A 24,035-nucleotide genomic window follows, 5' to 3' on the forward strand; every position below is an offset into this window, starting at 1 on the left:
TTCTACCCCTTTCGTCTTAACCTGTCAAGTGAGTCTTTGTATGCTCAAAAGGTCGGCAACGCGCGTGTAACTTCACTAAAATTGTTAACCCCCATAGATTGCTTTACCAGTTTCAGACGCTTGTTTGCCACCGTCACGTCACCGTATTTGAAAATGTTTATAACCATTTCAGACAATTATAAAATTTAACTTTAAGATAGCTGATTTATGGTCAGAACGGGTTTTAAAAAAAGAATAATGGACAATCTTACACAAATCTACCTAGCCCCACTGTAAGCTCAATATGACTCGTGTTGTGACTGTTGTAAGTACTAAAAGACGATGTATAAAATAGTTAGATATAGATAGAGCGCTTTTTTGCAAGCCTTTGTATGTCACTTATCTTTAGTAGTCATATTATTTGTTGGATTGCCAAATGTAGGCGATTTCATAAGTTTCATTAGTGTGTTTTTATTTACAGATACATAGTAAACTTATTGTTCGATTACAAAATGGTCTATCATTTCACGAGTAGTTTCTGAAATGTAAAAACACAGCTTACGCAAAAGCCTTGCCTTTTTTAGGGTTTGGTATTGAGACTAGTCAGTAGTTCATCGATATTTTGTTGGTTTGCCAAGTTTAGCTTTCATGTCGTCTAAACGAGTAAAGCAACCATGAATACGGGTTGAGACGCGTACTAAGCTCTTGAAGGCCTCCTATTTAACACTGAGGTGAAGAGACACACAGGCCTTCATAACGCGATTGTCAAAACCCGCTAGGTAGGCCATCTCATCTTTATAGACCTTTTCAATTAGTATAGTAGGTGCGATAAACTGGAGCGGAAATGAGTAACTAACTTATAGCGCAGCAGAATACATAGGTATTAGGGACTTAGCGGGGGCACTCATTTATATACTGACGATAAAAACAAAATTACCATTACCATTTTTAAATGATTGCTAGCGCTGGAAAGGAGCGGCTAAGGGAAGGGAAGCCTCGATAGTATTAATAAAGGCCTATACTAGGTAACTAAATGTCAATCCGGCTTTAGGTCCGCCACCCCTCGAGGAGATCCGAGGTTGGACTCTGGCCTCCCCGCTGCCACCACTTCTCTTCCCACTTCCCGAGAAATGCGAGCCACTAAGTGACACGGAGGACTCGAAAGGTAACCCTTCATCTGTTTTAGGCCTCGTCAATACGGTCATGGTCAAGGTATTAGTAGGACTTATTAGAGAAACAAAAAAATACATATTTTCTGTAAAGGAACAATAATCAACCGTATTGTATTCCGCTAAATATGCAGGTAATAAATTTTTGACATCTATCCATCTTTAAGAAACGAAAATTTTGTAACCTTTTACAAAGGTAACAGTTTCTTGGATAAACAATTATAATAAAGAAGAAACAATAAAAACCTACCCTATTTGCGAAAAAGGACTTCATTGAACTGGCAAGGACACAAATATTATCTAGTCTAAAAAGTATTGTTGACGTTTTGTCCACGTTCACACACGTGCAATGCAAACAGGTCAGTCTGTATTTTGTATAGAATTCTCCGCACAGTGGCCCATTTTCGTTGCGTATTTTGACTACGAGTATTTTGACCTTGACTGTATGCAGATGCTGGGATATCCACCAAATGTGGCTGAGACTAAATTGGCTTGCGAGATTGGTAAATACGTTCTAAATTGGTTCGTTAGGGATATATTATGTAGAACAGCTAAATAAACTATCAGAATTTTACATACCAGCATCTTAAATTTTACCACAAATTCTTTTTGTGTAACGTACTAAAGGTTAACGTCTTTTCTTTGCTAGGATACGGGTACTGTTTGGTCGCACCTCTCCACACTGTAGGTACCAGACCGAAAAACGTACGCAACACTTTAGTTGACCATAGCGCTGCGCAATTCACAAGTCTCCGCGTCGATACGACACTTTATTGATACGAAAAATTCAAGTCAATGACATCTTTATTGAGAATTACCTGCTCTAAAAGTCTGACTACTGCATATAAAATATTTTGTCGATTAAAATAGTTGTTATCGATTCTTTATTATCCCATCACTAGTATTACTCGTATGTATGTCCTGTTGAAAGGGAAGTAGAATTAGGGGGTTTAGAAAAATGTCTATTTATTTTGTGATTCTACACTGATCCGCGGGCGACGGCAGTTGTGTATATACAAGGGCGTAGTCTATTGATCAGAATGATTTTTATTTCAAAACGACAATATTCCAGGTAGGGACCTTTAGTCAGGACGTGGTATGCAAAATTGTTGGTCTTAACGCAAATCAGGCACTCCACATACGGAACTTACATGACTCGTAAAGTACTGGGGGTAAGTTTGGGTTTGGCGCTGACGGCGGCGTCGAGACTGTCTGGATTAAAGGGATGACCGGATTTGTGAGGTCGCAGATTATTAGCGAGGCCCTACTGTAATTAAAAATATGCAACCTAGAATTCTACTGAGCGATAGATGCATTCGACACGATTTCTCTTTAGATCGGTTTCTCTTATTGTACTTATCTTCTTAGTTATTTTTAATTTACACATTACTATGGGAATAACGGATCGTTAGGAAAGTTGCGTGTTTGAGATCTCTCCTTTACTTATGTTATTTGCTTTTTAATGTTGACGATGGGAATATTTTTTGTAATAGCACTGCTAATGCGTAGAGGCCGTAATGCTATCGATAAATATTGTTTTATGCTAATTGCTTTACTTTTATATCCGGTCTTCAATTAAAAGTACTACATGATTTCTTATAGAGAAACGTCTGCGCTTGTCCTAAACCATTACCTTCTTTACAGGCACAATACAACCTGACTGGACGGTGGCATCACCGTCTCCCACACCACCAGCTCTGTTCACCGTCACTGCCGTCAAGGAGGAACCTCCCAGCGATTCGGACGAGCCTAGAGGTAAGCGTCGAACTTCGGCCTCGATAGTCCTTCGGCCTCGTAGGGAGCAAACTGATTGAACGCGCAACCAGCCTTGTCCGTGTTATATAAGTGCAAACGTACGTGAGCGGGCTCAGTGCATGCTGCTCAACTCCTTTGGACGAAATTGTCTACCGTTGTCCAGTACAAACGCGATTTTCTGAAGATTTGCACTATACGAGTTTTTTTTTCTGTTACAATGGATGTGAAAAATGCTTAGTAAAATAATCATCAACTTGAAACGTTGAAACAATGTAGGTAATATATGCGTAATTAAATGCTTTTGTACGGGACTTACGGGAGGCTTGACGCAACGCTGCACTGGTCGCTCGCCCACTGAGACCACAAGTATTCTAGCCTTAACCGCAGAGCGAATATTAGGAAGATTTCACTGTTCTCCCTTCTACAAAAGCATACGTTTCGGCTGTGTAAGTTTTTTATGCTTCATCATTTTTCTGATAATTTTTGAATCGCAGAAATTGTTTTTATAGAAAAAATGTTTTGTAGAAAGAAGGAGGGGTCATAGGCCCTGTAGAATAGTATATACGAGTATGCTTTATTTAGGCCGTAGTGCCGCCAAGCGAATTGTATGCTACGAGAAGATTTTGTAGAGTTCTAGGCCTCATCACGCCGTTGGCTTAGAAGGAATAACCGCTATAGGTAGTGCGAGACTGCGTTGCCATTGATTGGCACCAATTTTCCGTGTTTCTATGGGTGGATTTTTGCTTGCACAGCGCTCCTCGCTCAGCTGTGGTGGATGCTCACAATTATTATGGATTTGAGCTAACATAGATGTAGACTCCGAGTTGTAAAGTCCGTAAGCCGCGAGGACCCAAAAAATAAAACATGTAAACGAATCTTTAAGCGTCGATCCAATACCAATTAAAGACTCGGCGGAAATTAATGTAATTTTAACTACATATATTGTTTAGATTATATTACGGTTGAATCCCGATTATATAAGGAAGGCACACGATAACCTTTTTTGTTTCAAATTAATAAGATGATACCTATTGAATTCTAATAATATTATTAAAATGGAATGGATATTGCCGGTTCCTTTGCCTATATCGTATAGATCTAACTATTATAGCTCCTTTATCCTTACCGAACGATAATCGAAAACTAGTACAGACATGATAGCACTTATCTACGTGACTGCTGCAGTGTGTATCTTTAATCGTGCGGTAAAATGATGATTATTTTATCACATGGATAACGTCATCCATCACACGCCCACAGGTTCGATATCCCGGAAAAGCAGTTGGGGCAAAAAAGACTGGACGTTATCTGCGTCGCCGCCGCGGCCCGCGCTGTTCGCCGCAAGCGTCAAGGAAGAGCCCAGTGACTCGGACGAGGCCAAAGGTACGCTGATCAACCTGAGGCCTCGCTGTCCCGTATAGGTTATAGAACACAGTCTTCTTCTCTAGTTCATTTTGGTGTCGTCGTACTATCCGCGTCGCCGCCGCGGCCCATGCTGTTCAGACGGGGTCAAAGGTACGCTGACATATAGCCGTAGGCCTGGTTAATACCTGTAAGACCTAGTCATAGGCCTCGCTAGTTAATTTAGGTTTTGTGATTGCAGTGGTACAGGGTTTGTTTAGGCCTAATTAATGGACAATAGCAGTAACCTATCTAAGGCCATTTACATTTTTTATATTTCGCGTTCGATGTTCAAATCTCAGGCAACACTTGCCTACTTACTAGCCCAGAATCCAGACAGGCAATATTTACTCTTGCAGCATGTGTCGTCTCTTGTTTAGAGGCCTGCAATCCGATTTTTACAATTCAAATTTTTTACAATTTTACCTGGCCTAGCTGTAATAGGCAGAATCAGTACAACTCATAAGCCATCTTGGCGCGTCACTCAGTCTCGTAAAAATGTGGACACACCTTTATTAAATTCTTTGCGAGCTTTGATTCTCGGCCTCTCAAGTCTCGGCCTCGTATATCACCGTACGATAAGTGTCCGACATTCGGCGACAGGTTCAATTCGGAAAACCGGATGGGCGGAGTGGGCGATATCGCCGTCGCCGACTCGGCCCGCTCTGTTCACGGCGCCCGCTGGGAAGGACGAGCCAATCAGCGACTCGGATGAAGCTAGAGGTCAGTTAGAGGCCAGGTGTGTGAGCGAGACAACGACGTGTATAGCGATGTCCCGCTCGCGCGCTGGAGCGGCGTGCTGGATCCTATGTGAAGACAGCGTTAGGCCTAGTTGGTTCGTATCTGTACTGTACGCCTAGACGAACTCTGTCTTGCGATTCGATAATCAAAATTTCTATGTGGTATTTGATGTATTACATTTTATGATTTCTGTTTATATAATCTTTTTTTGTCTGTTGATTTTAATAGATTTGTTTCTGCTTTGAGCTTTTTTATATTTGTGCAAGTGAAAAATAAATTATGCCTAGTTGGTCCTATTCAAGGAATCTCTCTAAGGTATAATGGACTTAGTCGATAAGGACGGGATAAAGCGTTCGTGTCTTTCTGGTTGTCAAGGATGTAACCGAGTCACTTGTCCAGCCTGTTTGATGTTTTCTATGTGCTTTAATGTTTGTTGTCCACTTATTTTTATGGGTTCTTTTTTGCTTTGTTAATTTCTTGTATATGTGTTTTATTAAATGAGTTCGTATCGTTTAATGGATTGGCGAGAATAACCAAGTTTTTAAAGCAATTAATACTGGATGTTTTTATTTTTTAACCGTTTGTTTTGAATTGTGCAAAGTTATCATTAAATATTAGGCCTAGTGCTTCCGTTAGTTGGTCCGTAAGCCCTAACGCCGAGGTAACGTCTAATAAACCTGAACCTAAAGAATGTAAAGAACCTACAGTAGGACCTCGTTAATCCGGACAGTCCAAAAACCAGCCGTCGGCGGATTTTCATGTATGTATACAGGGTGGCTAAAAAAAAGTTGCCAGGGGGCAGCGGGAATGCACTTTTACTATGGGACCAAACCCGAAATCGCAAAAAAAAATTGACTGTTTCAAACATTTTGGCTGGTCCATTTTCTATGGCAGGGTAAAAAAAATTCGCGATTTCGTGGTTGGTCTCATAATAAAAGTTGCTCAGTATCCCAAAACCTCCCTAGGTTTTAAGTACCTCAAAAATATGTCCCATAGCTGTTATGTCAGCGAATTAAGAACTATTGGAAATATTATAAACTGAAATAGATATTCATATCATACACTAAAGAAAACGAGACGTGACCAAGACCACCGGTGAGGTGGTGATGGTAGTTGTATATTAAATAAATATTAAATATTAAGGACATTCTTACACAGATTGACTAAGTCCCACGGTAAACACAAGGAGGCTTGTGTTATGGGTACTCAGACAACGATATATATAATATATAAATACTTAAATACAGAGAAAACACCCATGACTCAGGAACAAATATCTGTGCTCATCACACAAATAAATGCCCTTACCGGGATTCGAACCCAGGACCATCGGCTTCACAGGCAGGGTCACTACCCACTCGGCCAAACCGGTCGTCAAACATGTACATGTAGTACATGTATATTTTTTACACTTAAATGTACAAGCTGAGAGTGGCTGTACAAACTGAGAGGACGCTGGAGCACAGCGATACAAACGTACGGCGGCCTCACTGAATATAATTGTGTGAGTGCGTGTGAGATAATTTCCTCATTCTAATCAGAAACATCACAAGAACATGCATTTTTTTACCGGAATTCAAGCTAAAATCTTATGCGATCAACTTTGTGTTAAGCACTACAGACAAAGAAAGAAATGCATACTGTTTAAAAATATTTAAAATTAACAAGGACATGTAAAATCGTTATATTCAAAACAAAAGTAAAGTACAGATAAGTTAGTATTGTCAAAAAAGATATAATAAAATAGAGCGGTACTGTCATAGTAAATTTTGTAACCACTGTAAATTCACTATTCACTGCCATCTATCGACACACTTTAAAACTAAAAATGAAGATTTATAAAAATTCGTTAAAATGTATTAAAATATGGATGTGATTTTTTTATTTGCATTAACTATTTTTGTATGATTTTGACCCATGTTCTTTCACTGGTATGCGTTAAAATTATAAATAGCAAACGAAACCGTCAACGCCCTCTATACGAGAGTAGGCCAAAGCTAGTGGCATGGTGAACATGGCTCAAAATCATATAAAAATAATTAATGCAAATAAAAAAATCATTTATCCATATTTCAATACATTTTAACGAATTTTTATAAATCTTCATTTTTATCTGATCGAGAATCAAATTTTAGTGATTTTCGAGGCACGTTTTTTCCTTAGACTGTATCCATCTATTACGGAGTTATATCTATCTTTGGTATTGTGTACACCGTGGTTACCGACATTTGTTCCAAGTAATTTCCCATCATCATCATCATCATCATCACCAAGTAATTTACCGTGTTGTTGGTAACGTACACGGTGGTTACCGTTGTTGAATGTAAGTACTTCTTTACAAACTTGGCAACGGTAACCGTGGTATTACATCCCAATTTACCATTGGGTATCGTTATGGTTATGCCTTATGCACAATATGACCAGTTATTCATATACTTTACTATTTTCTTATAAAACACAAAACATAATCAGCATAACTTGCATACAGAAAAATTGCGAAACTAATAAAACTTAACCCGAGTTACTGTCCGCGCGCGAATTCCGTGCACGGCTGAGGAATATTAGGAATGTTGGGCGTCATGACAGAGTGGTGTCATTTTGTACGCACGGGCGCGGCGCACACCCCCCCACTTCCTCGACCTCCGAATGCACGGAATTGGCGCGCGGACAATAATGGCAAGCGCCGACGAACTAATTTTAAACTGTGACGTTAATTTGAAATTTTCGCCATGTCTTATATTTTTTCTATTATAACCAAATTATTTAGTTATTTTTGATAATAAACGTTTAAGGCCGTTCCATCGGTTTGCCGCTGTCTTTGTCACATTTCGCAAGAAAGAACGGGAAAGAACATACGCGCCAAGTGTCAATTTTGATCGAATTTTGTCGGTTTTTATTTATTTTAAAAACGTTACCTTACAATATCGAAATTCTAAAGCTATGAAATTACTATTTACGTTAAGATTGATTTTTCTTCTTTTTTTGTTTATAGTATCACATAATAAACAACCGAGTGAAGTAGGATTAAAAGTCCGAGTTAGAGGTTACTTTGGGAATTAATTGTATCGAGCGAAGTGTCATAATTCGTGTATCGGAAGCTATGTTGTTAAAGATAATATAGTCAAGAACTACATATATTTTTTCCACGTCTACGAATATCAACGCCTCTTAGAAAAACATGATCATATAAGGAGATTTTTCGCCTTCTGGCTCAGGGAACCGCCTTAAGAAAGTAGATTTGATGACAGGATTTTATACTAACTAACGTAAGTACACGGTGATGCACACTACCAATTTAAGGGTTAAACCTGTAATTACATTTAGTAGCTATCGGATAATAGAGTACCTATAGTAATTAATGTAATTATACAATTATCGATGTATGTGCCCATTGAACTGAATTAATGACGCGATTCGACTTTGTTATTGTACAGCTCGCAGTATAGCACACAGGGATCGTTACCGGTAATAACTTAAAATCAAAATATCACGTAGCATTCGAAATATTTCTTTGATATTGTACAATGGTATTTAGGTAAGGACAATGAGTTATCAGATTACCTGAAATGGAAAAATATATACACAAACAAACGAGATACCGAAATTGAATACCGGTTAACTTGTATGAAAAATATACCGGTATTCGATCCCTGATAGCACATATCGCCGCTATACTTACTCAACCTCGTATCTGCAACACTCATTTGATGACAAAAACACCCGTATTCCGAATGAAAGAAAAGCGACATTTCCATCAAATGATTGTTGCAGATATGAGGTTAAGTATAGCGACGATATATTGTAATGGAGGGCTAACTTCATTTGAATTTGTTTAAGGATCTGGCTAAAAAAAGCAATATAATACGGTATTTGACTGTAATTAAAATAAATTATTTCACACCATGAATGAAATAAAGTAAGATAATTATTGGAAAAACATAGATAGCAGTTATTTAAAATTATTTAATAAATCTGGTGGACTAATGACCTGGTAATGGTCGCGGGAGTCCGCTTGATGTGGGTGGCGCAAGACCGGTCATTGTGGCACTCTTTGGGGGAGGCCTATGTCCAGCAGTGGACGACCTCTGGCTGATATAATGATGATGATGTAGGTATATACTTACGCACTTACAAACAAAACTCGGAGCTCCGTAGTTGGTAGTTGGTTAAAAAACGGCCGTCATTTCACTAACTCCCATTTTACGAGTCGAATTCGTCCCCAGGTTATGAACAATCAGTGGGATAATATGTAATATTGAGATAGTCACGCGTAATTAGTACGTATTAATTATGCACTGTAATTTGAACTGAAATAAGGTAATACTATTTATCTAGGCTCATATTGTTAGTGGTGTAAAATGCGTTCAGAAACCGTAGAAAATGACCAGCATTATTACAACCAATTTTACTATGAGAACTTTCTTATCTGTGGTAGTAGGTAAAATCTGTACTTTAATGTTATTTATTACATTATAGATTTTTGTAATGTTATGAGTTTAAATTTGGAACAGCTGTCGGAACTCAAGTGGGTCTCTATTCTAGTATCCATAGATATTAAAACAGTTATCGATACGAAACGTCAATTCACTATGTTTTTTTTAAATGTAAACCGCACGACATTTGATCTCGAGTGACACGAGAATATTTCATTCGTTTGTCTATAATTAAAAAAAAAACCATTCGTTTTGACGGAGGATCGAATTGCCGCCATTACTGTTGTCATTTGTTTTTTGCTTTTACGAAAGTAGAATTCTGAAAAGTTGTTTGTAATTTACATTTTAGTTGAAGATATTAGTAGTTTCTGTATTAGTTCAATTTTTTTTAATTTCATTATTTTAATATCTATAGTCTAGATATTTTATAGATAGCACTAGTAGCAATGCAGGTCCTTTCCCTACGGCTTCTGAACCCATCTTAAGTATTTATGATATGTGTGTAGATAAAGTAGTGTATGCAACTGTACATAAATAGGCCTTAAAACACTCGTGTTTACACTATTATGAAACTCGCTAAGGCTCGTTTCATAAAACCACACTTGTGTTTTAAGGCCTCTCATTATGTAATTTAATCATATTATACAGCATATATTTATGGCTCCGGCCAAAGATCCTAGTCGGACCAAGCTAACAATTCTTCATGCCATTTGCAATGACAAAGTAGTACATAAGAAAAAAACATTCAACGTCCATCCATCACCTCACAGTACCTCAAGCACATACGACACACATCCGTCCACTGACTTGCAAACACATCACTTTCTGTTGCCCATGACTTTAAGCTTTCGGACGGTGGGAGAGTTCCTGTGCGAGACTTTACGCGTTCTCGGTACAGCGGCAGATTTGTATTTCGCGGACCAAGAAGGTTTTTGGGCACATATGAAACAGCAAGCTTACGATTCGTGCTACCAATTCGGGACAATCCGTATCACCACGCAAAATTACGACAAGTTGACATAATAAGGTCATGGCAGCGTCTATGTATTTATTTAAGTATGTAAAGTATGTATCCATTATATGTGCCATTTTCAACCAAAAGGGTACTTATTGTCGCTTGTCAGTAAGGCGCTATTTCCATATAGCTTCAATTAGAAATCAATCTTATCGACAACCGATAATGTGGTACCTTTTGGTTGAAAACGTCACATATATATCATCGTCTAGTACCCACAACAAGCCTCAATTGAGCTTACTGTGGGGCTAACTCAATTTTTGGTACCATAATATTTATTTTTTATTGATTTTAATACTTGGTCCACCATATTTATGTTTAACCTCCATTTTCCAGAGCCGAGCCCGCCCCGCCGACACACACCCCGCCACCACTCACACGCTGACCCGCGCCGCCGCGTACACCGCTGCGAGTTCCCTGCCTGCGATAAGGTGTACACCAAAAGCTCGCATCTGAAGGCCCACAAACGGACACACACAGGTATATAGCGATCTGATTATGGACAGTGACTCACAGCGGATCCCTGCCATAGCGTGCGCCCTGTTTGTTCTCCGCCTGCAACAAGGTGTACACCAATAGCTCGCATCTGACGGCTCACAAACGGACACACAGGTAACATAGCGACCTGATTATGGACAGTGACTTACAGTGGCCGATCCATGTCGTATCGTGCGCCCTGTTTGTTCCCCGCCTGCGACAAGGTGTACACCAATAGCTCGCATCTGAAGGCCCACAAACGGACACACAGGTACATAGCGACACAATTATGGACAGTGTCTCACAGTGGCCGATCCCTGCCGTATCGTGCGCCCTGTTTGTTCTCCGCCTGCGACAAGGTGATCAGTGTACACCAATAGTTAGCATCTGACGGCTCACAAACGGACACACAGGTACATAGCGACCTGATTATGGACAGTGACTTACAGTGGCCGATCCATGCCGTAGCGTGCGCCCTGTTTGTTTTCCGCCTGCGACAAGGTGTACAGTGTACACCAATAGCTCGCATCTGACGGCTCACAAACGGACACACACAGGTACACAGCGCCTCAATTATGGACACCATAATCATAAACTCAAAATTTTCTTTAGAACTTAAATTTTAGTATCTATAACATTATAGTAGATATTATTTAAGAGTCCCCGGCAAGCTCGGCCGAATTGCGCCTTTTCATACAAACGTAGTTCCGCTCTCATTTTAAAACTACGTGTTGGATTGTAATTAAACTTTGCACATACAATGACATGAGGTATATCTAGGTCTGTAATTAGTTTATATAGCTCCAGTTTATAAAACAAACGAAATAGAGCAAAAATAAGGTTTGTATGGAAACCTTAAATTCGCTGTATTTTTTTTAACTATTTTATCTGAAGCTACATAAACTAATTACACACAGATATACCTTATCCTATTGTAATTACAAAGTTTCAGAGAAATATAGCTAGTCGTTTTAAAATGAGAGCGGAACTACGTTTGTATGGAGAACCGAGCTTGCCGGGGACCCTTAAATTTTAGCCGCGATAGCTGAAGGCACCGGTTCTAATTTGGCCTCCACCACTGGTGGGCTTAGTCACTTTTTCTTTGGTATATGACATCTACTTCCGTTTATAAGATATTATTTTAATGAAAATTACTTATTTTAATAAATATTTAACCAAGAACCGTACTAATTCCAGGTGAAAAACCCTACAAGTGCTCATGGGACGGCTGCGAATGGCGTTTCGCGCGCTCCGACGAGCTCACCCGGCACTATCGCAAGCACACGGGCGCCAAGCCCTTCCGCTGCCGCCACTGCGAGCGCTGCTTTAGCCGCTCCGACCACCTCGCGCTGCACGCCAAGCGACACGCGTAGCCCGTCAACAACAAGCCAATCAGGACGTAGGACACGTAGGTAGCTCCCTCTCTGATTGGCCGAGCGGGCAAGCCGAGCCGAGCGCTTGTGATTGAGGAATTGATCGCGGGCCGAACCAAAGATTGCTACGCTGTTAGTCACTCAGATTATGCTTTAAATTTTTTTCTTTTTTGTAATCTCTTTCGGCTTGGTTGCCGTTTAGCTTATGCCGCCAAGCGGCGAGTGCCATCATTGGGCGGGGGTGCGATGCTTTCTTTCCACTAATAAAATAAGGGTTTGTATTGTTAGTTGTATAAGGGCGTCCGCTAGCGCGGGTGCACGGAACGGGTGCGCGGGTTAACGAAAAATAGTATGAGCAACGAACTGGTGCGGACGCGTGCGGCGGATTTTACACGCAATAGCCAGCGGACGCCCTAAAGCCTACTTTACACGGAGCAAAGGATGACTAGTTGTCAAATGCGACGCGACAAAACGCGTTTGCGCGCGTGTTTGAACGACTCACACGACGCAACTTTAAAATTAATTTTTGTAAATTATTCGGCAACTTGTCACCCTTGGGTTGCCCAGTGTGAGGCAGGCCTTAGATGGATATTTCAATTAGGTATTAAAAGTATTGTAAAATCATAGAAACATTAATAAAAGTCAAGTAAGTCCAACGAGCCTTAATTTAAGGCATATGTAGTGTATTTAAAATACAAAAATACGGTAGTGTTTTAATAAAGATGTTAGTATGAAATAATGTCTGACCTCCTTGAGACTGATCATAAATTTTTTATGCTTTTTCAATTTCCTGTCAAATAAAAAAAAATACAAAACGCTTCCATATAAAATTACGCTTTAAATAACATTATTGAAACTAACATCTTTATTTTGAATGCCGTATATTAATAATTGATAACCAATTTCTTCATAAAAATTTTGCCCAATAACAATAAAAAGTAAGTAAAGCATTTGCACAAATTCCCCGCCCGTATGTTTTCACTACGTGACATATTATTTATTGGTAAAGCTACCTTCGCCAGCCAAAATGTATGTATGATTGTAGTCATACATTTTGGCTGGGAGTTAGATTGGGTAAGTACCCACCGAGGCCCGTCACTTTAGTTAGGCTTAGGGGGCGAATCTGCATGTCAGATAGATGTCCGACATTGCGTCAGGCCGAAGGTACCATAGTGTATTAGGACGAGTAAGGGTCGGTTGAAAGAAAGAAAGAAAGAAGAAAGAAAATAAATTTATTCAGGACGCTTACAGTTTTGCTTAAATGTAATACACTTTTATTAATATACCTAGAACATAAACGTCACTGAAAAGGTCTCCCCTCAGCTTGATGTCAAGATACCCTTCAGGTATCTTGACGCTGGTCTTCCGTGGAGACCTGTCCAAGCGATCGCGTCAGCACGTAAACTTAACTAACATTGGTTAAACTAAATTGAGATCAGAACAGATATTACAAATAAATATTAGGTAGGTACCAAACTGTTTGTCATCCTTAAAGAGTTCGCTAAATTTTATTGTTTGGAAAGTTTCATAGTAAACCGCCGCGGCGCGCCGGGTGACGTTAATCAGTCTGTCAAGTGCGGATGTTGCAACCGACCTTAAGTTAACCTTAAAAAAACGTGTCATGATTTTTATAACAGTGAGGTTTAATTTAAAGGCATTCACACCAATGTAAAAGGAACAGTATGTGTAAAAACAAAATGGATACATTTATAGTCATAGTCATACATTTATTTCAAAAACAATTCAGGTATTGTGTTTGAAATACATGCTACAGAGTATACATGACGCCAGTATAGGTTTTACCCAAGGGCTTGACACTCTTTGATAGAGAAAGATAGTCTTATTGCGATTCATATAAGAGGAAAGACAAAATAGTGCCAAGCTTTGTCCTTATCACCGACCGGGTGGCATCATGAAAGAGAAAAAATCCTATGCCGCCCAAATTTTATATGAATATTCTTTCTCTTACCCCCGATGGGGGCGCATCTACACTACTTGTATATACTTACCTACAGTCTAGTTTGGTTCCATGAGATTTGGCTTAAAGGACTAGCATTCATGCCATAAAACTCCCAAAAAACAAGTATTTGACACTTATTAATACTGACAGGTAAAACGTTTGCTGGCGCCATCTATAAAATACTTCGAATTGTTGACCCCGTTTTCAATTATATTCCGTCAACTGATAGTTTAGCTAATACTTAATACACTCGATTGAAATACTTTTTTTTAGAATAATACACGAAAAATATATTTTTTTTAGATTTTCTTGAAGATTATTTTTGAATTTTAGCGACCTTCGGCTTGTAAATATGATTTTCATTAATGCAATAACACGTAGATTCGCCCTAGTTATACGTCTCGTTACCTGATGTATTTAATCGGAACAGTCACTCGTCCGAAAAAGAACCTTAATGCTTCAAACTAAAAGTCGCAAATCGATTGTCTAGATCCGTGTGTTGTACGAAATTAACGTATATAGTAGGTATAAGATATTTTTAATGTTGAGGGAGATTTTTTATAGATAAAGTGTATGGTAAAATAATTTGTATTTTACTGTTCTTATGGTTGATGTTTGTTTGAGACTTTTATGTAGGTATAATGTTAATCTTTTTTATACTTCAGCATAGTTTCAAATTACAAAAATATGTTACACCAAAAGATTAGGGAGTGTCTTAATTTTATAATGTTACTGCATTTACGAAAAAAAACTAGTTAAAGATATTTGTAATTTGGAACCGATTTCGACGAGTGGCTGGATTCGAAGCAAAGTATGTTTATTTTTTATTACGTTTATTATTAAGATATAAATAGTTGTTTACTTTAAGCTGTTTTGTATTCTACTCTTTCATTCCGTTCTTTATCCTGCTGAGTATGGACCACGATCTGTCGTTATAAAAATCTTTAGCGTTTTTAGGCAGACTATTGAGTATTATTTAAATTTGTATTAATAGTGAGCCTCACTCCTCGTTATTACTATAGGACAGATTGACCTGTTCTAATGTTATTCCTACACGATTATAGGGCATTCTGTTCCTTAATGAATTCGAGATAACGAATGAAAAATACTTAAAAGCGATTAAAACAGGTAACTATAAGTTTCCTTACAGATAATTGAACTATTATTACTGCGTATAAACTGGCACAGAGAACCAGTATTTTGCGCCATGAGTTACTGCCGTTTTGGCATCAAACCATAGAAGCGGAGCGCGAATCTCGCGACCTAAACGCGTAAGCGCCATGAGTTTTACGGCGCTTACGACGTTTTGGTCGCGTGTTACAGATTGCGATTGCGACTCTAAAGTAATAACTCAATGTTAAAGATCTTTTTTCATAGCGTTTGAGTGAGATGAGTTTTTTAACGGCAGATTTATTATTGGTCCATGACAGACGGGCTAGTAATACGGGTTGGATTTTTCCGCCGCCTCAGGTTGATTCTAGACGGCTTCAGGGTCCCTCGGACCCATTAGATAGGTACGCTTATATATTCGTTTTTATTGTAATTTAAATTTATTGGCTTCGTCATGTTTTGAAGCATGTTAGCTTTATAACTCGTTCTCCGCTTAGATGTTGATTGTTGAGTTTCAAGATGATTTTACATTCTATACTTATTTAACGCGTTCGCAGTGCTATATGACTCGTAAGGTAGGTACAATCATCAGATATATCGGAGCGGCGGAGGTGCTCACAAATATCTGAACACGCCTCTATTTTCAAGGCGTTAGAGTGTGTGTTCAGATATTTGTGTGTGTCTTAAGCCTTTAATTAAATATTTGATTTTTTTTAAATACCCATCAGTAGATGCACTAAAGAAAGGACGCTTAGGACGAGGAATAGGGTATTTGACAATTTTTTTATTACTGGTTGATCAGGTTTGTTTTGAGGATCTAATGTCTTTATGGGACCCATTGTCTTAAAGCAATACAAAAGTCACAAATGATAGTCAAAGTCTGGCACCCGCACTTTACTGACGAAACGCTCCTAACAAAATGGCAATACATCGTGACGTCACCATGTAACGTCGCTATTGCTTAGAAGCCTTTCCGTTATTGGGCCGTCAATATCTTATCTTATCTTTGTCTTGTATTTTTTTATTATTCCCATATATTGTTTAAGTTTACAATATGTTGTGATAAATTACTCATTTTCTATCTATTTAACTAGATTTAGTTATAAAATTCAGTATGTGTCAACAACCCTATTCCGCACATTCACCCACCTGTTCCTATCTCTATCGCTCGCGTATAATTATGGCAATCCCGCTCGCACAGTGTTATTGACCGCCGTCGTCATGGGCGAGACAGCAATATAATTACGCGCGAGCGATAGAGATAGGTACAGGCGGGTGAATGTACGAAATTCCGTGCAAAGCGCCTTTCTTTATAAAGGGTCGTCGCCGCGTCAAATAATTTATTACATTTACCTTTTAATAATGTCTCTGTCACTCGCGCGCGATTGCTGTATTGTTGTCGCACGTGATCGGCGTAAATTTTACGAAATTATTCTTATTCGGTGACGGCACTTTATTTTAAAACAACCGTAAGACATACACCCCAAGAATGAGAGTCTAATAATATCTATACAGGCACATTATACCATCAGCCGTATTAATGAAAACACAATTAGTTTAAAGATTTCGTTTCCACCATGGGCAAATAGTTCAATTTTTTTTAAATTCACGTGGCAATTAAAGTAAAGGCAATTAAAGGTATTTTACATCGTGTCATCGTGATATCATCATGTTAGCGGGCCAGATGGTGTATTCCCATTTGTCCCCGCCCCAAGTGACCACCGTCATACACGAGACGGGACCAAATGGGAATAAATTATATGCTGTGCTCCGACGGGGACAAATGGGTATACACTGACCGAAACCCCTATTTTACCCAATTGAACAATCCTTAGGAACGTTCCATTTCACCGCCAGAGCTCTTGTCAAAATCACGTACAATTAGACAAAACAAAAGACTGTCGCAATCTTGCTAGAGTTAGAAACATTTTTTATCGATATCGATAGTTGTGTACTTAATAGAAGAAAAATGACGGTAAACCAAATAAAAATAATATTTCAAAAAAACCTCACAATTTTGGTTTGTATAAAATTATATTCAAACAGAAAAAATTAGTATACATAACCCGAACCGAACCGAACCGAACCGAACCGAAGACAATATTAGTATACATAATTTAATAGTTTACATAAATGGATTTATAGTGATAAACGAAACTGTTTACTCCCAGAGAAGTTTGAGAAATTATTGATAATGATTATCTACTATCACTGTCACAAACCAAATATGTCGTGTGCTGCTATGTGTACTGAGGTAGATTTCGAAGAAGAAATTACATGTGTTTCAATATTATTTTATAAAAACCTTACGTAAATTTACTTTATTTATATATTGGTGGACCATTTTTTTCCTCTATTACTACTTCTCAAACTATCGATATCGATAAAAAAATGTTTCTAGCTCTAGCAAAAATGCGAGTCTTTGGTTTTGCCGCGAAAATTCCGGGCTCTGAATTTATATTGCTTTCTCGCTCGCACAGTGTCATTGACAGCAATATAATTATGTGCGTGCGATAGAGATGGGAACAGGCGGGTCGATGTACGAAATTATTCGTGATTACTGTCCTTGCTTTATAACATTTTGTTCTAAAATTGTATGTATGCGAATCGTAGTCACTAAAGATATCCCACTCAACGAAGATTGTGATTGACTTTAAAAAACTAGGGAGTAATTATGTCTAGAAATAATCCTTTTTCATCTACTTTGTCAAGAGTCTTCGTTGGATGGTCTAAAACCTTTCGGCAATTGACAGATGTCGATACTAAACTATACATACATACAGGGTGTTAAGGCCACGCTCAAATAAAGGTAATTAATTAAAAATTAATAGTATGCTCGGGTTATTGAACTATTATTACTAAGGCCGCTTCCCCACTTGGCGGCGCGATGTCGGTGCAGTACGCAGTATTTCTTCCTGATTGGCGCAGAGATGGCGCGGAGTCGCGGGCGCGCCAATCAGAAAGAAATACTGCGTACTGCACCGATACCGCGCCGCCAAGTGGGGAAGCGGCCTATAGAACCGGCACAGAGAACCAGTATTTTGCGTCATGAGTTGCCGCCGTTTTGGCATCAAACTATAGAAGCGGAGCGTGGGTCTCGCGACGTAAACGCGTAAGCGCCATTATGCGGCGCTTACGTTTTGGTCGCGTGATACAGGTTGTGATTGCCACAATTTCATTATTGGGTATGGCTTCTCTATAGTAATTATAACTCAACGGCTCGGGCATAAGTTCTAGTTATGGACGGTATAGAAAGGACGACAATCTCTTATGGCAGAACTATTGCAAAATTGACCAGCTTTCAGCTGTAAATAATAGTTCCTAATCTCTCCGGTGGCGCTAGTTAGGCTCTGGGACATGAGTATAACATGAATAAGGCAACAAATAACCCGACCAAATTACGTAGTTTGTTTTTGGTAGTATTTCGGTGTATGGTGGCGCCGCCTAATTACTGTTTTTTGATGGACACTTTTCATACATAGAGATTTGGCTCCTTTATATAGTCTCCATGTTCTAGTGTTAAAATATGACGCGACAATTGTCACTTACTGAACACTTGTCAGGTAAAATGGCAGTTGTCAGTCACAAATATCTGTCACATTTAGACACCAGAACTTATAGAGGATACACACATAGACTTTGCAATGTGTGTAACCTCGATTTTTATAAATCATCATTAAATCTCATTCGTGTGATAGGCCATGGTGGAATGAGAAAAGTGAGCCATTTTTGAGTTAAAATTGACTTTAAAATAACATTATCGGACTATTATTATTACTGGGCACAGACCTCTTTAAATTAACCACACAAAATACATTACTGATATAATGAAAATGAAAAATGTTTTTTTTTATTACATTAATAAAATGTTACATTACAAGGGAGTAGGTTGGGACTTCCTATATTAAGTTTAGTATATTATACCTGTATCAGGAAGTCCCGCTCCTCCATAGCAACAAGTTGTAGTTTAACAAAAACAATATTACCTTGTATATAAAAATAAAATGGTGGAAATGATCTAGATAAAAACAATATAAGTTTCTCGCTCAAAAATGTTACAGACACCAATGTCCAAGGTCTTACATTTCTCATTGCACAACGTAAAGCTTTAAACCATCGTGACGTCACTACACCCTAAAATGTGTTTGTATTTCCTAGAGACTGAAGTGACAGGTGTCGAAAAATAATAAAATTACCATGTTCAATTGTTCAAATTATACTGAAATGGGTTTGATGGGTTAAACCCATTTCAGAAATGTTAGTTGCTAAAAACTTACAAATTATATCCTTAAAATGTCAGCAAAAAAGTTAAAAAAAAAAAACTGGTAACATGAAATATCATTTCTGTCTCTAGAATTTATAAGCGAATTTCACCAGTAACATAAGTACAACGACTGCAAATACTGCCATCTTATTAGTATTCACATAAACCACAAGCTCTTTACACTTTACACTCCTACCCGCATTAAAATAAGGTTCAGAATTTGGTTGTAATAAATACCTCCCGCGGGCCAATTTTGTAGTCTTCCCGAATTAATATTAACCACTTAGATTCGCGGCGAGAGCTGTGTGTGAGAATATAATTAAACTAAACTTATTGACCTACTTTTTATATCACTATGGCAATGTTAGTGTGGCGACCTAGTAGTTAGACCAAAAAAAGTCTGCAACGATTTTGATAGCATTCGCAGTGCAAGTGTTATTTTAAACGTCAAACTTCTGTGAAATTATGACGTGCGTATAATGCTATCAAAATCGTAGCAGACTTTTCTTGGTCTAACTCTAGTGACAATTTCGGTTACTGACCTGCCCAATCTACACATTGCTGCCACCATAAACTAAAAGATTGATTTTCAACTTTTTTTTTAAATTCTGATACAACTTCCAACATTTTTATGGAATCGTGCTTTCAAAATAAAATATTATTTTAATCTTACACATGTTAAGTTCTCGCCTGTGTGCGAATCGTGGAGTGCTTTAAGTGTGTGGGTAGCTTATTGTTCAGTCAAAATACAGGCTACGGTGACGGCTTACCACGGCTGTATGTGTATGTACGGCTTGTTTGCAAGGCTTGGAACCGGTTTATAAAATACCGGTATTTACTAGTTTATTTCGCTCCGGCGAACGTTTTGAAAACTTTATCGTAACCTAAATAAACCGGTTTATTTGACGAGCGACGAGACGCCCGGTCGGCCTAGTATTGTGGTGGTGGCACACCGCCACGTAAACACAGATACCGACATAGGAAGAAACCGGTTTTTATTTTTCTAAACCGGTTAATATGACGAGAACTTATTGAAATGTTCTTCTAAAAGCCGGTAAAAAAATAACGGTTTTTCGAGCGAAACCAAAATTAAAAGGTTATGCGCCAAGTAACGGTTTGGAAATTTAACCGGTTTCCGAGCCTTGCTTGTTTGCCACTGAAAAATGACTGCAGTGAACTACCCACATTATATTAAAAGGCTGGGTATACCTACTAAGAATTTTCATAATTCCGGTTTTAACCAGCTCAAATAGGTACAGTTTTACTCAAAACTGGTTTAGGATAGTTTAGTGAAGGTTAAAGGTCCTTTAATATGTGTCGTGTTGCAGAAAAACTAATATTAAAATAGGAAAAGAGGTTTTTTAATTGGTTAACCAGATTTTAAATACTTAGTTTTAGAGCCACCCCACACTAGCGTCTCCAGCGTTGGCGTCTAGTTTATTCTATGGCTGCTTGACGCAACGTTGGCGCAACTGTACAGCAATTTTCCAAAAGACGCTACTGTAGGGTGGCCCTTATCTCGCAATTTTATTTTATTTAATATGAAAGGAACAAGATACATTTCGTTACGTATTAATATCGTTACAAAAACGTTATTTCTTATAACGCATTATTTTTTACAGAATCCGTTTTTATACAATATAGTATGATTATATTGGTATTTAAATAGTTTATTGAAACCCTAAGCACAACTTTTGATAGCATTTACAGTTTTTTGTAAACGGTTTAGTGAATTAAAGTCCTTTCGCCGCGTACGCATTGGATGTTTTTCTGTCTCGGTTTCTCTTTGGCATTCAGTATTGCGTTAAAGGGAGACAGATGACAAAATAACCCTTTGCGTGTTAGTTGAATGGACGAATAACGACGACGACTATATAAGTTGTATAGCTACATTTCTGTGTAATATACATTATATTATAATATTATAAAATAATTAATCTATAACCGTTTTACCATCTGTGAGTGAAACACATTTTTAAAAATTAAAGTCATGTGAACTATGAGATCTTAGAATAATTAAGCGTAATTATGTATTTTATTCATATATTAATATTATTAACTGAGACAGGTTCGGTCTGCCACGACCAAAAATAACACCAAACATTTAACAGTTTTATAGTCTATTAAACAAATATGTGTTAAAATATGTTTTTGTTTACGTTCACAGCTTTTAACATTATTATAGTGGAAGTGTAAAAAAATCTATAAAATTAAGCTACAGAAATAAAATGTGATTCATAAGTCAAATATATAGTAATATATAGTTGTATAACATATGTTAAATAGGAAATGTATGGATGTGTGCGTATTATTGTGCTTAACGGCGGGTGTTTAGACATATTATTATTACTTATATACATAAACATTATATATGCACTACGGCTGGTAACTGCATATTCGGTAGCGTAGTTAAATATATATGATATATATATGTAAGTAACCGTTTAAATGGTATAAATATATATATATAGGTATGATTAAAATATACAAATAGGTACATATATAAATAAATTCATCGTTCGTGTTTAGAATCAACCTGAAATTATATTTTTGGCTCCAACCGTTTTAAGAATGCACGAACATTTATTACTTATATTTATGCCTTTTCTAGTTATTAAGCATGTTACAACTTTTTTTATAACACATCACAATTATTTTTAATGAGGCAGGCTCGCGCAATATTTTCATTAACATATCAATATTTTGTATTAATGTTAGTTGTAAAACTTATACATTTCTTGTACTACCTTTTTATATGTGTCACAAATATATGTACAGCCGCCATCGGATATATCGGAGCGGACGAGCTGTTCACAATATCTGAACACGCACTCTAACGCCTTGACAATAGAGGCGTGTTCAGATATTTGTGAGCACCTCGGCCGCTCCGATATATCTGATGGCGACTGTACATAGCTATTTTTAAGTTTTCTATATCCGGCCGGGAGCTAGCAATATCTGTATTCGTTTCCAATGGCTTACATCACTAACCGTCAGTCAAATATACAAAAAAAAAGTTTTCACTTAAAAGTGTACCAACTTTTTTCGAACATAACATTAGTTACTATAGTATTAATGTTATATTGATGACATTGCCACACTAGTTTTCGTTGCAAATGCATAGTTAACTTCGGTCTGACTATCGTCTGTTGACCGTATCATATGTCTTCTTCTTTGTACAACCCGGTCACAATATCTGTGCACCTGACCTCGTGACGTCATATCGGCGGTCTGGGTACGGTGTGAAAAAAAGTTTTTTCGAGAAATGTGGAGGTGTAGCGGCAACGAAGATGCTAACCGTACTGTCGCACCGGGGAGTGCGCGGAGAGGTGACAGGGGAAGCGGGAGAGGCGCCACATTCCAGCGAGGTGCACAGATATTGTGACCGGGTTGTATAAACATTTTAAAAATGTACCTACTCGCATTTATACAGTGTTCTGACATTTTTTATATATATTTTTAGGGTATGTAAAAACGATTGGGATTTTTTTAAATGTAATTTAAGTGTGCAATTCTTTCCAACAGGGATACACATGTAATTGTTTTTTTTTACCACGCAATAATTGTCAGAACCGCCTTGTGATCTTGTAACAAAACGGATTATCTAATATAAGTTGTCAGTATTGTCTGTCTGTCAGTACATTCCAGTGCTTTCTTAAATCGGTTGTATTTTAATAGCCATTAGTCTTAACGCACCTTAGCTTATTTGTTAAGCGTTAGTTCCCCCGAGCGGTGCAATAATATGTATACATTATGGGAACCTTTCGTGTTCTCAAGAACAAAAGTAGACTAGGAGATTTTCTAATCGATTTCTGTACACTCACCATGAGTTATCCACCTTTAACTCATGCGTCAACTCAAACTCACTTGCACGAATGTCAGCACGAGGGAGATGCTGTCAGTTAGTTTACGCAGTCGCTAGCTAATGTCAGTGTCAAACTCGCGGTAAGGATACTGTGTGAAAGTTCATTGTTTTGCGCCACCAATTTGCATTTACTTTAACAATACAAATATTGAACAAATGCTAAAGTAACAATAAACGTCATATTTTTATAGTAATTGATCATTCATAGTGGTGCCTCCACACTTCGTCACTACAAAGTCTGGTCCAACTGAATGGAACGAATCGGTTATCCTTACCACGAGTTTGACAGTGACATATTCGCTAGCGACTGCGTAAACTAACTCGCAATGCATCTCCCTCGTACTGACATTGGTGCAAGCGACTGCGTAAAACTCATGGTGATGGTACTGGAGGAAAATTTTAAAAAATGTGTGTGTATTAATGCATCGCAACGGACAGAAAACTACCGTTTTGGTTGAAAACTTTTTATGGCTGTTGATAATTTGTTGACATT

At 38.0% G+C, this 24,035-nt stretch overlaps 1 protein-coding gene and 1 long non-coding RNA gene across 4 annotated transcripts in view; both read left to right on the forward strand.

Moving 5' to 3' along the window:
• The window catches only part of LOC134754371 (Krueppel-like factor luna), a 111,051-nt gene extending 94,622 nt beyond the window's left edge, over positions 1–16,429 (forward strand). The window contains exons 3-8 of one of the 3 annotated variants that reach the window (XM_063690671.1): positions 1,031–1,144; positions 2,793–2,903; positions 4,164–4,286; positions 4,908–5,027; positions 10,830–10,973; positions 12,168–16,429. In XM_063690671.1, coding sequence (XP_063546741.1) covers positions 1,031–1,144; positions 2,793–2,903; positions 4,164–4,286; positions 4,908–5,027; positions 10,830–10,973; positions 12,168–12,343 — 788 coding nt within the window. In that variant the 3' untranslated portion in view covers positions 12,344–16,429. The remainder of the gene's footprint in view (positions 1–1,030; positions 1,145–2,792; positions 2,904–4,163; positions 4,287–4,907; positions 5,028–10,829; positions 10,974–12,167) is intronic. The other 2 variants (XM_063690673.1, XM_063690672.1) reach the window with 2 other exon arrangements.
• A 1,951-nt stretch (positions 16,430–18,380) lies between these two features.
• On the forward strand, positions 18,381–22,170 carry LOC134754049 (uncharacterized). Its single transcript, XR_010128865.1, has 2 exons — positions 18,381–20,454; positions 20,818–22,170. It is a non-coding gene; the product is annotated as an uncharacterized LOC134754049 (long non-coding RNA).
• The last annotated feature ends 1,865 nt before the right edge of the window (positions 22,171–24,035 follow it).

This window comes from Cydia strobilella, chromosome Z (assembly GCF_947568885.1).
Source record: "Cydia strobilella chromosome Z, ilCydStro3.1, whole genome shotgun sequence".
Taxonomy (NCBI): domain Eukaryota; kingdom Metazoa; phylum Arthropoda; class Insecta; order Lepidoptera; family Tortricidae; genus Cydia; species Cydia strobilella.